Source organism: Coptis chinensis, chromosome 7, assembly GCF_015680905.1.
Source record: "Coptis chinensis isolate HL-2020 chromosome 7, ASM1568090v1, whole genome shotgun sequence".
Lineage (NCBI taxonomy): Eukaryota > Viridiplantae > Streptophyta > Magnoliopsida > Ranunculales > Ranunculaceae > Coptis > Coptis chinensis.
In genome coordinates, this window is record NC_141462.1 from 88624021 (window position 1) to 88636927 (window position 12907).

The following is a 12907-nucleotide window of genomic DNA, read 5'->3' on the forward strand; positions in this document are numbered from 1 at the left end:
CTATTGTACCCTTATTTACAATAGGTACTGTCTGGCGAAAGTCACCACCCATTACCAAAACTTTACCATTGAAAGGTAGCTCAACATCCATGATATCTCTCAAGGTTCTATCCAAAGCCTCAAATGCGTGTCGATGGGTCATTGTAGTTTCATCCCAGATGATAATTGAGGATTATCGCAACAATTTAGCTAAGGGAGAATGCTTACTTATATTACAAGTGGGTCCTGATCATAGTTTTATAGGTATTTTAAACCTTGAGTGTGCTGTACGACCTCCTGGAAACATCGTGGCAGCAATACCAGGGCTGGATGTAGCAATTGCTATGCAACCCCTATTCCTTAAATAGGCTAAGATTGACCGGTACAAAAATGTTTTCCTAGTGCCTCCTGGTCCATCAATAAAATAAACAGAGCTTTTGTTACGTTCAACTGATTGCATAATAATATTAAAAGCAAAGCGTTGATCAACATTCAAGCTTTGAATGGATGCCAAGTCTTCAGGTGGTATAGGTACTCGGCGTTCCTTCATAATTATGCTGAAGTATGAAGAGCATTGACTGCATGTTTCTGATATGCACGACAAATCAAAATCAGAAATAGATTTGTTGTATTGGGATAACAATGAATTCAACTCTGTGAGCAAACGATTTGTCTTGTGAGTGGAGCAAGTTGTAGAAGAGAAATCATCGGTCATATATTCGTGGAACTCGTCCCATAAAGCACGGACACCCATTGGCTGGCAATGTACTAAAATGGTAACAAAGCATCGTCTCAGTGCTGAAGGCATACGAATAGTAGCTGCCTCCAACAATGACTCCCTTATTGTATTATCACTTTCAAGTATACCCAATCTCTTAGCAGCTTCTTTAAACGTTGAGCACTCGTAACAGTGAACGGTCTTTAAGTCATTGAAAGAGGTTGGCCCCTAACATGGTCAAGGAGCAATTTTAAGTAAAATCATTCTCCTTCGGAAGATGACACAGTATGTAACCTACCAATCACCTTGTTAAGTCCTCGTCTTTTCTCCCAGCATCTTTGAGAATTATTCCATGTATAGTGCTCTGGAAATTCACGATACAAATACTGCCTTGCATCGATGTCCAATGCATTCTTCCTGAAAAACTTAGTTAACATCGTGCGTGAGGTCTTTTCATGTGATAGTAGCTCAAGTAGATCTTGACCCTCAGAGTAAAGGACTTGGTGCATGTTTTCAAGATGAACTTGAAGGGCATAAACTGATGGATAAATTTTATTGCGTGGAAACTTGAATATTCTCCAAAGCGCTTCATGAGGTGTAACCCAATATGCATATATAAATTGCTTTATCTCATCTCGATCATCATGTGATGTGGAATTTACCTCCATAGATATCCGGTCGGATCCTTTGTACACATACTTGTACATATACTTCACGCACTTGATTGTTGAGCATATTTCAACATTGATGTGACAATCATATTTCCTCAGGAGCCAAGGATTATAGGGGATAACCTAACGATTGTCAATAGATAATCCCTTGGAAATAGTCAGCACCCGACCATTACGCTTTCTTCTATATGTAGGGTAAGAGTCGTTTCCTTGTATCGTGACTTCAGCAAAATCCTTTTGGATTTTTTTTCTTGCAAAAACCGTCTTTCATGCAAACATCATCTGTTTTAAGGTAGCCACAGGGTCCATGAATCATATGTCGCTTGACTAAATCATATAAGGCAGGCTCTGAATCCGGATCTGGAATTTCTGCTCAAACAACACCGTCATAGTCATCAGGACTGCCAAACTTATCATCATTATCAAGGATCAAGAGTATATGCACATGTGGGAGACCTCTTTTTTGGAACTCAATGACGTGAACATGTGCTACTACTTTACCCAAGATGTTTTTTGTGAAGAGATCATTCTTGAGTTATTCAAATTTTGCATGAAACGCACGGACTACAACTTCTGGACGATCTTGCGATGTCTGGCCCTGATATAAGTTTTCTCTAATTTCATCCCAGTTGGGGTTGCAAGTCATTGTAATAAAGATATCAGGGTTTCCAAAAAATTTAACCAAGACCATTGCATCATAGTACCTTTTGTGCATATCGCGAGGACTTCCTATATAACTTGACGACAATATTATTCTACGACCAACATTGCCTATAGGTCACGGAAAAGATAAATTACAGATATAGTAAGATGTAAAAAAAGAAAAAGAAAATGAAATAAATAAATTATACCAGTCGGGTTTGTTGCAAACCTGTATCAGTGACCCCAACAGCAAGAGAATCATGTAAACCTTGGTATAGTTCAGCCCTAATCTTATCTTGGTTGTTGCGTATAAAACGAACTGTTGAGTTGCTATTTTAACATAATTGTCAACTGTGTACTACTTCAAAAGTCTACCGCCACGGAGCAACAATGACAGATGGTTATCTCGAATCTGTACGTGTCAAAGATGAATTTAATATATGTAAGCATGAACTTAATATATATAAACATAGTGTATAACATTATTAAAAAAATTATATAAAAGTCGGCATATACATGTAGCATGTAAGAATAAAAAGCTCGGCAGGTGATTCTACATGCACTATCAGAAAATACGTGCAAATCCCAGCCAAAGTTACCATATGGATGCAGTAAAGGATATTGTAATGGGTCATAATAGCCTACAGTAGTGTTCGGGATGTTGAATATATCACCAGATCTTGCTTCAACAATAATGTCTCTTTCATTCATGTCAATTGGCTCTTCACCTCCGACTAAGATAGTCGTAACCTCTGAGAATTCTGGTAGTGAATATTGATGGAGATTGGGTGGTTGTTCTTTGATGTGAAGACGAATATTGTTAAGAATGTCATGGTGAGAGACCTCACGAAAAATATGTACAAATCTGTTGTTTGAGTCTAAGACCTTTTTCAGGATAGCAAAAACTTGCCTATCAAGTATCTTGCTCTCAGCTAGACGGTACTCCAATTCATGGTCAGTGTCATAAATATACATTTGCAAATAACGTGGCCGGTTACCAGGTCGTGGTAGGAGACCACCAATCTGATGATATATGGCACCTCGGGCACGATATGTGTACACACCATTTCGACCATTTGCCAAATCATCATCAATATGAACTCCCATAGAAGTAAAAGAGAAAACATGGTTATATGAACGAATATTCTCTCTAAAATGAATACACTCAGCTGATTGTGAGGTGTATAGATATGCTAATTTGGGTGGAGGTTCTAGCAAAGGGAGTCTGACCTGCCCGTTAAGACAACAAAGACTACTTGTCTCAGAAGGAAATAATTTCGCTCCACAGTGAGGACATGTTTTGAAATTTCAGAGTCATAAGGGTTCAATATAAGGGTTGTCTTCAAAGCCTCGTGCACTATTGTGGTACAAACGTAATGGCGTCCTTCTCGGTCTAACACCATTGGATGAAAATTTATTATCACCTTGTATAGCTGCCAGTTATCTCACAAAAGATCAAATAAATTTAAGTAAGAAGCCGGTATATTGAGTAGAGAAAATTCCAAGAGAATTGAACATGTCGTTGTAGTTGTACCTGTAGCATGAATTCCATCCATAAACGCATGCCCAAAATGAAAAAGGTCATTATCAACACAAACATCGTTTATTTCAATATTCGGATTTCTCACACCTCCACCAGCTTTAAAAAAACACAGTAATATCAATAATGATTTAATAACAACTGCTACCCAAGTATATATGCAACCCCATTTGACAATAATGATATAATAAATTAATAAACAAACAAACAAAATAAATTATACTTGTAAAACATTACATACCAATATTTACCCAAAATGTGTGACCATTGACATCGAGTGTGATTGGCAAATAATTACCAATGAATCTACTAAATTCTAACTCAATATGTTGCTTTAGTAGAGAGAACAAATACTTTGCATCTATGTCATACCCAACAACAGTGACACCTGAAGTAAAAAATTTAACATACATAAGTGACAAAAGCTAACAATACAGAACTAAATATATCAAAGTCTAAATAGATATTTACATGAATGATAAATGTAACAATGTATAATCAAATATATATATATACAATAGAAATCAAGTAATTAATTACCTGAAGGTTGTGAACTTTGAGTGTCAGCTTGGATAGATTCTTCTTGGGGCTGAATTTGGCTCGATTCTTCAACATTAAATATAGGAAAATCTTAAATATAGTAAAATCTAAATAGACAATTATATGAATGCAAACGGTATTTATAAATAATCAAAACCTAAGTAATAAATTACATGAATGCTGCGAAACCTGACTATCTTGGGAATGTAATTGGCTCGGTCCTTTGATGTTGGTAGGTCCTTCCTGTGGGGTACCATGATCGTGTTGAACTCGGTCATCAGTCGAAGCATTCTTTCGACGTCTATAGTATTCATGATACCATTCTCGTTCAACGGATCGTTGTTCATCAGTCATTCAGCATCTTCTCTCTCGCTGACGCAGACGTTCGCGTTCTCTATGCACGGAAAGTTGTTCTTCAGTCATGTTTTGTCGACGGGTTTTTTGTCTCAGTCGTTGTTGCTCTCGACAATCATTAATCGTGTTAAGTACCAATGAATTTTCTTGGGTAGAGTTCTTCATATATTCAGAGCGCAATTGAATTAAACTATGTCCAGAATAACACGCACAACTCGATCATTAAATAATATAAGAATTTAAAAAATATTGTTAGCAAAAGGAAGAGGTACCTCTCTGGCAAAATGGCAAAGTAGAAAATATCAAAAGAGATATCGTCGTGCAATGAGTTTTTAGTGATGTATGTACATCAGTACATAAATGATCCGCCAAACACACACGCCCAAGAGTAAGTTTATTATTAAGCAACAATGAAAGCTACGTATATATATATCTATATAGTTGTAGCTGGATTCCACTCAACAAACAAATCCCACATAACCAGTTACTTCTTAGCCCATCTTCCAATAATTCAAAATTTATTCAAGTCCAGTTCTCACCGAAATTGCATACACTGAGAGAGGGAGACCAAAGAAGAAGAACTTCGCCACATCAGCACATCAGGGAGAAAATAATTGAGAAATTTATCATTAGGCGAAGAGCTTGAGAAGAGAGAATGGGGAGATGAAGAGAGAGTCCGAGAGCAGAGAGAAAATTCGAGAGTTTTGGAGAAAATACTCTTAGGTAGGCAAAAGACTAAAATGCCCCTGTGACGTACGTGAAAAATACTGTCGACCCCCAGATTTTTTTAATATAGTAAGATACCTTTCTAGAGGAATACTAGAAAGCCCATCAGCCACGTGATGGGATCAAGCTACTAAAAGATAAAAAATGTTAACGTATCACTTTTTCAGCCAATCTCTTTACCATAATCGAAAATTCTCCTCTCCACCAAATTTTAGCCTTTTTTTTCACATTCTTTGTTTAATTGTGTTAAAAGGGAAATTGCAAAGGACCAATATATCTGTTCTTCTTACTATGGAATCTTCAAAATCAGAGATTTGATAGCCATAGATCAGCACAAAGAAAAGATTGTGAGTGGATAACACAAATTAAGAGATTATTGGGGGTTTTAAAATAATTTGTTGAAACCAAATTAGAGATGAAGAGGAAATAGATATGGAATTCATGCAACATTTTCACACACGCTTACATGGAACTATGGAAAACTTTTTAGATTTTTTTTTTTTTTTTTTTTACTAACTGGGCGTCTGGGCCAGCTTTCGAACACCTCGACTAATCCCGGGCCCCGGTTGAAAATTCTATCGAGTACTACCCTTTGCCTTGAGAAGAATCGAATTAGTGACTATTGGGGAGCAAACCCAAGACCAGACCAGTTGTGCTACCCCTTCCAAGATTAAAGACTTTTTAGAATTGCTTAAGCATTGGTTTTTGAATATCAAACATGAAGTAAAATTATCAACTAACATCCCAAGTAAAAATGATTTGCAATTGAAAATTAATTTTTAATAGAAAGAAGAATACTGTATCTGCTAAAATTATCACCTCTGAACTCCTATCTCTGTTCCTCTCACTTCTCTCTTTTCTTTCCTTTCTCCCTCTCTTTCTCTCTCTTCTCTCTCTTCCCTATATACTTCTCAACTTCCATCCCTTCTCTAACCGCTCCCATCTTCTCTAACCACTTTCCCATCACCCATGATCTCCATTCGTGTCCCACGTCTATGAATTAACCACCTGTCTCCCAAGTTATAGTGTCCTGGCTATTATGCTCCAACTCTTTCTTTCCCTATTCAGCATCTCGATTGGGCATAGACACTCCGCTGATCCCCATGTCTTTTTGGACTCCGCGGTCATTCTATGTTTTGCAGACTGTATCCTGTGCTCATTCTCCTTCTTCTATTGTGCCGCCCCGGCCCATAACACCTGTCGTCTTAGTGGTCATGAATTAGACTGATACAAATGCCCCCTCTCGGTCCACAGACCCTTAGTTCGGGGTCTGAGATATCCTCCTCCGCTAACCGCGGTGCACGGGTTCGGGTATTACGCCCCGGCCCATAGTGAGGTGGAAGCCACATTGGTCAACGTTGGGCCCCTTTCCTTATGGACACGTGTCCTTCTGGCTCTGTTTGAGTATTCTACGCTCCTCGCGTGTCTTGCACGCTTCCAACCATCATGATGGCTTGCAGAACCCGATGCCTCGTTTTTTACCCCTCCATGTGTCACACATTAGCAGCCCCCCCCCCCCCTTCTGATTCTTCGGTTTTTGAACTCTGGGAATTACTTTACTACCCCTGGCGCTTTGAAACCCATTCAAAACCCTTCCCTTTCTCTCCCACCCCATTTTGTTTCCTCATTCACTCTTCTCTTTTCAACTTCCCTCTTCCTTCGTTCTCCTTTGGGTTGGGTTTCTCTACTTCTCTCCTTCCTCACGGTGATTCTCCACTGCTTTCAAACCAGGTTCGGTTCTCGCTATTTCCCTTGCCCGCTGCTACCTCGTGAACAAGGGTTGTTTCCTCTTCCTTATCCTTTTCGAATCTTTGTTGTACACTTTAGCTTTGTTATTCGCTAGTGTCATGGGGTTCTCCCAATTGTGCATTTTAGATCTTTCATCTTTTAAACTCTGCAATTAGTGTTGTTTGCACTATGTCGGCTTCTGAGTCGGCAAGCTCATCCGCCGCCAGATCCCCCAAATCTAGGTCTCCCTCCTCTAAGTCCAGTAGCCCCATTGCTGAGCGATCTGAGTCCACGACCTCTGAATCGGACAGCCATATCGCTATCCCCTCCACCTCTGGCAAACCGTTCAAACTCCCTCCGCCCCCTTCCCATTACCGCCAACCCCACCTAGCTGCGATTAAGGCGGCTTACGATATCCCTGACGATGTGACTTTAGAGCACGTGCCCGGGGTTACTCACTTCCCTCACCTGGTCAAACCTCGGCCGGGAACTCTTGTCGCTACGGTAGGCCAGATGGTGGCTGGTCTGCATTTTCCTTTGTCCTTATTAGACGTAGAAGTTTGCAACCATTTCAACATATCGCCATGTCAGGGTATTGGCAATTTTGGCATGTTATGTATGCCGCTAACTTCTATAACAAAACCAACTCCCCCAAAATCCAACTCCGCGATATGATTGCCCACTACTATATAAAAAAGAGTACCAAATTCGGGAGTATAGGCTACCAATCATTCTGTAGCCGTCCGCAAAAGAAGACCTTTGTTCTCAACATCACTTCTTCCGACAAAGTGTGGCACCACTATCCACTGTATGTGTCTGGGAGCTTCCTGTCCGCTGATATACATACCAAAGTTTCTCTAAGACATTTACATTTTCTCCCGAGCGGTAAGTGTAGTCAGACCGCCTAAGTTTCTTCTACACATTCTCATCGATAACCCCACGTTACTTTCTTGGGCACAGGTTGGAGACCAGACTCACACTCCCAGCTATACTCCAGCGTCACCTCAGCCATCTTCCAGCAACTCCGCGACCTAGGGAACGAGTAGTGTGATGTTCTAGGCATAGACTCGGAGAAAGGCACCCCTCTTCCTCTGGATCCGTCTCTCAAAGATTTTGGTGAGTACCAAGGCCCCTTCTACCGTCTGCCTCCTCCCAAGGAAAGGTTGCCCAAAGCTCCCCAAAACCAGGAGGAGGGGCTATACCAAGAAGATTTCTCACTCCAAAGCTGCTGCCAAAAGGGCTGCAGCCGCCAAACCACCTCCCCCCACCGCTGAGATTTCTCTGAGCCGCACCCACGGTGCCCAAGCCCCTTACTCTTCCCTCGCCGATTGGGAGGACAATTTTGAAGCTACAGGTTCTCCACTACAACCCCCAGATATGGATGCCACCAAGTTAAAACTGTGGGACAATGATGAAGAAGAGGGAAACACTGATGCTGCGGCCAAGAGCCCACCCGCTAAGAAGTGCAAAACCATGGGAACTTCCGCTGCCCCTTCTGCCCTAGCCCCAATATTATCGCGGCCCGTGGCTTCTATACATCGCCCAGGCAAAGAACTCGTCCCTGTTGGACCTGAAGTCTGGTGTCCTGAATTCAGGGCTAGGGATCATGTGGTCACCACCCGAGACTCAGCTCTGGACAACGTTGTGGTGGCTGCCACCCTATTCTTCAATCCCCATCTTCCCTGTGACCAAGCCTACGGCGACTCTGGGACCTTTGCTGCCCACTGCGCTACCATCTATACTGGCTGGGAGAAGGTATGCCTCTGTCCCCTATTGCCTTGGTATTTTTTATGGATAACATCCTTAATCGTCTCATTTATGTTCAGCTAAGCTTGGATGTAGGCTATGTCATCTGTGGTCTGACCAACACCTTGGACACACTAGAGGTGGTAAAGCAGGAGATCAATGGGCCAGAAGGCTGGAAAGCACGATACGCGCGACTGAAGAAAGACCGCGATGATGCACGTATCGCGAATCTCAAATCCCAAACTGCACCAAGCCGCGGAAGAGACTTTCCAACAACAGCTGACTGAGCTACGGGCCAAGATGGAGAGCGAGAAAGTAGCCCACGAGGAGGCAGCCCAATCCCAGCTTGAGTAATCGCTGAAAGTGGCATCTGATCGTTTCCGCGCATTGGCTGAAAAGAAGATAAACAGAGAACTACAACGTCATCTTGAAGATCTCGCCGCTGCTGGGAGGCTTCTCCCCTTGCCCTCCTTTGCCACCATTCCTGTTGTTGGTCCTTCAGCTGCCTCCTCGCCGCCACCTAAAGGTGATCCCCATGCTGTCTCAGAGGCCGATGACGCGGTAGTGGTCCTATCTGAGGACTCTCCTCAAAAGGAAATGGCTGAAGCTCCTAGCTCGCAGGATGCGGCTGATGAGCAGTAGTTTGCAGAATGCTTTCTGTGTATTTTGGTGGGCCATATTTTGCTCTTAAACACTTTGTATGCATACTATATGTCCCGTATTTCTGGGTGTTCCTAGCGGGCTATCACTTGTGTTTTGGAATTTTGATCAACCGGTTTGCGGTATTTTGTTATCTCCCTGGCCAGGGGTTTTATTATATTGCATAACCGTTCTCCCCCCTCCACTGCAATTGCCCTATCTTAAACTCTTGATTATGAAGATGCTTAGGGGGCAGCTTAGTTTTCCCCCAAGTTGGATTCTGACATCGTTGTCCATGAAGGGCTCACCCCTATCTCGATGTGCTCTTGATTAAGGGCAACTCAGTTTGCCCCCAAGTAAGATTTGGACCTCGTTGTCCACGAAGGGCTTACCCCCCCCCCCCCCCCACCCACTATCTCTGATGTGCTCTCGATTGAGGGCAACTCAGTTTGCCCTCAAGTTAGATTTGGACCTCGTTGTCCGCTGGCGGCTCACCCGCCTTAGGCGATCCAGCCTTGAAACTATCTGGGGGCAGCTGAGTTTGCCCCAAGTTTGATTTGGACCTCCTCGTCCTTGGTCATTTTCCCTGCACACTTGCAATTAACAAAGCAATTCAACAGGTGGATAAAGTGGTACTCTATTCATTGATAAATTATGTAACACAAACATCATCATAAAATGTCACTACATCACAAAAGCCGCTGCCTCTGTCCTTGATTCTAGTATTGTACATGTTATCACTCATAGAAACTTTTCAACATCCTGATGTTCCAAGGCCTCGCAATGTCTTTTCCCTGTGGTGTCTGCAGCCGATACGTTCCTGCACTCCCCTTTTCTACCACGGTATAGGGCCCTTCCCAGTTAGGCCCTAACTTTCCGTCCACCTCTTTTCTAGTTGTTGGTGTCACTCGCCTCAGAACGCGATCTCCCACCTAAAACTGTCGCGGATTCACTCTCCTGTCGTACTGTCTTTGCAATCTCTTGTGATATTCCTCTAGTCTGATGCGAGCTGTGTCTCTCCTCTCCTCCGTGAGATTCAAATCTGCGGCCAAGATAATCTCATTAACCCCCCTCTTCCACTGCTCTGGTCGGCGTTGTGGCCGTCACCATCTCTAATGGAATCACCGCTTCTACCCCATACGCCATGGCAAACGGTGACTCATGAGTGGAGGTTCACGGAGTGGTTCGATATGCCCACAACACATGATTTAACTCGTCCGCCCAATCCCCCTTCTTATCCTCCAGTTTTTTCTTCAGATTATCCATAATTGTCTTGTTGGAAGATTCTGCATATTCCCTTCTGGGTTATAAAGAGCCGCGAATCCTTGTTTCACTTTGAACGCCTGGAGGAAATCTCGCACCTTCCCACCTATAAACTGAGTCCCATTATCGGCAATTATGGTGTGTGGCAACCCGAACCGGCATATTATATTCTCCCACAGGAATTTCTTCACTTGTTCCTCCTTGATCTGTTGGAGCGCCACACCTTTTACCCACTTGGTAAAATAATCAGTCGCTGCTAGCATATACCTTCGTTTGTCGCTGGCCATCGGTAGCGGTCCTACAATATCCAGTGCCCACATCGTGAACGGACAAGGACTACACACCTTATACAAGGGCTCAGCTGGCGCATGTATCAGTGGCACGAATCTTTGGCATTTCTCACACCTTTTGGCATACTCGGTTGCTTCTCTCTTCATGTGTGGCCAGAAATACCCTTGGGACAACACCCGATGCGCAGTCGTTCTTCCAGCAGAATGGCTCCCACAGTCCCCCTCATGAGCCTCTCCCAAGATCTCTTGCTCCTGCCGCAGCCCTAGACATCTCAACAAAGGTCCGCTGACGTTCCGTCGGTACAAGTCTCCATCCATTAAAGTGTATCTTTGGGATACCTGTTCCATTCTCCTTTTTTCTCGTTTATCTTCGATCTCTATCCCCAACAAGAAATTTCTTATGGGCTCTATCCACCCTAGTTCTTCTTCTGTGGTTACCCTCACCTCTGCATTTTCATAGGTACTTGGCTTGTTCAACACCCTGACCTCAATGGATCTACCCTCGAATCTAGGAAGTACCACGGCTACATACGCCAATGCATCAGCATGTCTATTTTGCCGCGTCCTAAATGAGCGAATTGGATGTTGCCAAACTTACTCACTTTCCTATATAATACCTCTAGATACTTCGCCATCATGGGGCATCGGGCAGCGAATTCTCCATTCATCTAACAAATCACCAAGTTGGAATCGAAATACACTGTCAGCTCTCTTACCCTAAGGTCCGCAGCTAATTCTAGCCCAGCTATCACCGCTTCATACTCTGATTCATTGTTAGAAGCCGCAAAACCCAACTTCATCGACAATTCAAGGTGATTATTCTCTGGGGTAACTAATACCACTCCAATACCGTTCCCCGTGTCAGTCGCGGACCCATCTGCGAAAACCCTCCATCCATTCCTCATGTCCCAAGGGTCTAACAAATCTCGGCTGACCTCTCCCTCCCGTTCCATGATCATCTCTTCCCCCTAAGTTGGGTCTTCGGCAAGGAACTTTGCCATAGCTTGTGCTTTTTTCGATGTCCAGATTTGATACTCAATGTCATATGCACTCAACATCACGGCCCATTTCAGCATTCTCCCTGATTTGTCAGCCTTCAACGCTTGTTTGAGAGGCAAGTTGGTTACCACGACCACCGAGTGAGCCTCGAATTAAGGCTTCAATTTCAATGCTGAAAACACTAAGGCCAACGCAAACTTCTCGATCTTGTTGTATCTGGTTTCTGCATCTAATATCGTTTTACTCTGGAAGTACACCGGCCTCTCTGCCTTGTCCACCACCCTTATCAACACAGAACTAATTGCGTATTCTAACACCCCCAAATATAAATACAACTTTTCCCCTTGCCCCGATCGCGACAGAATCGGAGCCTTTCCTAAATACACCTTCAACTCTTAGAAAGCTAGTTCACATGCATCGGTCCACTGAAAGTCAGTTGTCTTCCTTAAGAGTAGGTACAGTGATCTACACTTGTCTAATGACTTGGAAATGAACCAGTTGAGTGTTGCGATTCTTCCCGCTAACTTCTGAACCTCCTTCACGTTTTGTGGTGACTGCATTTCCACCAACGCCCTGATCTGGTCCGGGTTAGCTTCTATGCCGCGGTATGTGATGATATATCCCAAAAACTTTACAGACGTCACCCCAAACATGCACTTCTCAGGGTTTAATCTCAGCTTGTATTTCTGCAGTATCGCGAAGGTCTCACTCAATCCCTCAAGATGCTCCTCTTCACCATGCTCTTCTCTATCATATCATCTATGTATATTTTCATACTCCTCTTGATTTTGCCTTTGCCTTCAAACATCTTCTCCCCTATCCTTTGACAAGTTGCCCCTGCGTTCTTCAGTCTGAAAGGCATTCGGGTATAACAATACACCCCTCCCTCTACTATGAACGCGGTCTTCTCTTGGTCCGGTTCGTACATTACCACCTGATTATACCCCATCGAGGCGTCCATGAAGGAGAAAAACTTAAACTTCGGCTGTTCGGTCCACCAGTTCATCCATCCGCGACATTGGGTAACAATCCTTCGGGCACTGCTGGTTGACATCGGTGAAATCGACACACA

At 43.2% G+C, this 12907-nt stretch overlaps 1 protein-coding gene across 1 annotated transcript; it reads right to left on the reverse strand.

Annotated features, from left to right (window-relative positions):
* Positions 1-229: 229 nt before the first annotated feature.
* Positions 230-3117, reverse strand: LOC147489730 (uncharacterized). Its single transcript, XM_086574716.1, has 5 exons — positions 2610-3117; positions 2240-2329; positions 1646-1737; positions 1003-1491; positions 230-925 (listed from the first exon to the last, which is right to left on the reverse strand). Exons 1-5 carry the CDS (start codon positions 3115-3117, stop codon positions 230-232), a joined length of 1875 nt encoding a protein of 624 aa, XP_086430842.1.
* Positions 3118-12907: the final 9790 nt, after the last annotated feature.

Excerpts from the sequence above, each read along its gene's own strand:
- LOC147489730 (XM_086574716.1), bottom strand. The coding sequence starts at position 3,117 with ATGGGAGTTCATATTGATGATGATTTGGCAAATGGTCGAAATGGTGTG. Across the intron at positions 2,330-2,609 it reads TCCTTTACTGCATCCATATG|TTCGTTTTATACGCAACAAC; the intron begins GTAACTTTGGCT and ends GCAACTCAACAG. Across the intron at positions 1,492-1,645 it reads GCTACCTTAAAACAGATGAT|GTTATCCCCTATAATCCTTG; the intron begins GTTTGCATGAAA and ends GACAATCGTTAG.